The sequence below is a fragment of the Phragmites australis genome, chromosome 10 (genome assembly GCF_958298935.1).
Source record: "Phragmites australis chromosome 10, lpPhrAust1.1, whole genome shotgun sequence".
Classification (NCBI taxonomy): Eukaryota; Viridiplantae; Streptophyta; class Magnoliopsida; order Poales; family Poaceae; genus Phragmites; species Phragmites australis.
This window is the reverse complement of record NC_084930.1, coordinates 16,871,199-16,873,429: the sequence shown is the minus strand read 5'-3', so window position 1 is coordinate 16,873,429 and position 2,231 is coordinate 16,871,199. Positions and strand designations below refer to the sequence as shown.

At 48.7% G+C, this 2,231-nt stretch overlaps 1 protein-coding gene across 1 annotated transcript; it reads left to right on the top strand.

Moving 5' to 3' along the window:
• Positions 1 to 482: 482 nt before the first annotated feature.
• On the top strand, positions 483 to 1,224 carry LOC133883723 (large ribosomal subunit protein eL27x-like). The gene has a single exon (XM_062323140.1). It carries the CDS (start codon positions 572 to 574, stop codon positions 983 to 985), a length of 414 nt encoding a protein of 137 aa, XP_062179124.1. The 5' UTR covers positions 483 to 571; the 3' UTR covers positions 986 to 1,224.
• Positions 1,225 to 2,231: the final 1,007 nt, after the last annotated feature.

Genomic DNA, 2,231 nt, shown 5'->3' with positions numbered 1-2,231 from the left:
CGGTTCGCTTTTACACGATTCGTTTTCTCCAGTGTGAGCGGGTCCTACAGGCAAGTAAAAAATATTTTTTTCTCTCTCTTTCTTCCTTCGCGTAGCTACGCTGAAGACTTCGCCCGTTCCTTCCGTCCGCCCGGTCCTACAGGTCATATGCAGGAAATATTTTTTTATTCGGTAAAATTAAATCATATTTGAAGTCCGATTTTACTTTCTAACGCCCACAATTTGATTGCTACAATGTATTTGATTCGCTTTCCCCAAGCTACGGTTGTTTTTCCCGTACACTGAAGCTGCTCTAAGCACCGAAGCAACTGCGGTCTGACCCGACCGGGAAACCGCGCCTCACACCGAACTGAGTCCTACCCATCCCGACCCCTGAAGGCCTGAACCCCCACACCGTCCGATAAAAAATCCAACCACCCAAACCCACCTCCGCTGCTCGAAACCCTAGCGCCGCCACCCTATATAATTCTCGCCCTCCCACCCGCTCCAATTTCCCCCACCCCCCCGAACCCTATCCATTCCGCCGGCGGCGCAGCAGCACCAGCACCGGCACCGGCATCCGCACCCGAAGATGGTGAAGTTCCTGAAGCCCGGCAAGGCGGTGATCCTCCTCCAGGGTCGCTTCGCCGGAAGGAAGGCGGTGATCGTGCGCGTGTTCGAGGAGGGCACCCGCGACCGCCCATACGGGCACTGCCTCGTCGCCGGGCTCGCCAAGTACCCCAAGAAGGTGATCCGCAAGGACTCGGCCAAGAAGACGGCCAAGAAGTCGCGCGTCAAGTGCTTCCTCAAGCTCGTCAACTTCACCCACCTCATGCCCACCCGCTACACCCTCGATGTCGACTTCAAGGACGTCGCCTCGGGTGGGCCCGACGCGCTCGCCACCCGCGACAAGAAGGTGGCGGCGTGCAAGGCGGCCAAGGCGCGCCTCGAGGAGAGGTTCAAGACCGGCAAGAACAGGTGGTTCTTTACCAAGCTCCGCTTCTGAGCACGGGCCTTCTTAGATGTTGATTTCTTGGTATCAGGCACGTATTATGCAATCTCTGTTTTGGTATTGTCCATGAAGACTTCATGCTTAGTGTTATGGATCTTGGAGAGGAGTTTAATTAAGACATGGTGATGTTTCATGTGTTAAATTATGTTAAGGACATAGATCTGGTTGAAATTTTGTTGAGAATCACTGTTTGAGGATGTGCTATGATTAAATTGTTTAGTCTTAAGGGTCTCTGATTTGTGGTGCATCTTATCGCTGTTATAAGTCTTACATTACTGTTTAGTCGTAGATTATTACTGGTATGGTTTACAATCTTGTTTCTCCTGTTCGTTATGGGCTTCCTAGTGCTAATCTTAGGTGAATTGAATTCTAACTTTACGAGAATTGTGCTAGTAGCCTACGAGTAAACTTAAATGGTTGAAAATTTTTGTTCTAGACTTATTGGGACAGTATAAATCTGTTTTTTTGTTCTCGTGCACGGTAGCTTGGTATAAAATTGCATCTCGTTTCAATGATTATTCGGTTAGTGTTGGAGCAAGATATCGTCTTGTCCTATCAAGTATGGCGAGAGTTTCTTCTAAGGAGGATACTTAAGCTTGGAGACGAAGTTTGAGAGGAAGGACACTAGAAATGTATTTGAAAGTAGCAAAATGGATTGGTCTAGGGGGAGTATCACAGTGTGATTTTGTGTATGTGCATTTCTGTGTCCTGTGTGTTGCCCTTTGTGTTGTATTGAGCGTTCTCCTTGTGACCTGTCCGTGCCAGATGATCGCGACCTCCTATTTATAGGGTGGTACGTAGCTTAGTGTACAGGTTATCACGATTCACAAATATCTAGGACCTGACCGAATTACTGAATCTTATCCTAGATAACTATTTTTTACCCTACATATAAGATAAATATCTATCGTGGTAACTATTGTGGTGCTTGCTCTCTGAGGGGTGAGTCGATTGTCAATTGTGGTTCGACGTTGCTCTGTCAGGGGTGTCAGGATAACTTTCATCGCACTGGGGTGTTAGGATAAGCACCACTTGCATCGGTATTAATCGCTCGTCACCTCGCGTCAGGTCGGTTGCAGGGGATGTCGTTTCTTCTTTGATGTTATCTCCGGAGACCTTATATATCATTAGGTTTCGGAAGGCCGCACAGGCATTGGAGGGATGTCCCGAAGGGGTCTGCAGCCTGTAGGGGTCAGACCTCTTGTTGAGAGTCCGGAGGCTGAAGGCTTCGGAGAGGCTT

Bases quoted from the DNA above. Each gene is read 5' to 3' on its own strand.
- LOC133883723 (XM_062323140.1), top strand. From the start codon at position 572: ATGGTGAAGTTCCTGAAGCCCGGCAAGGCGGTGATCCTCCTCCAGGGT.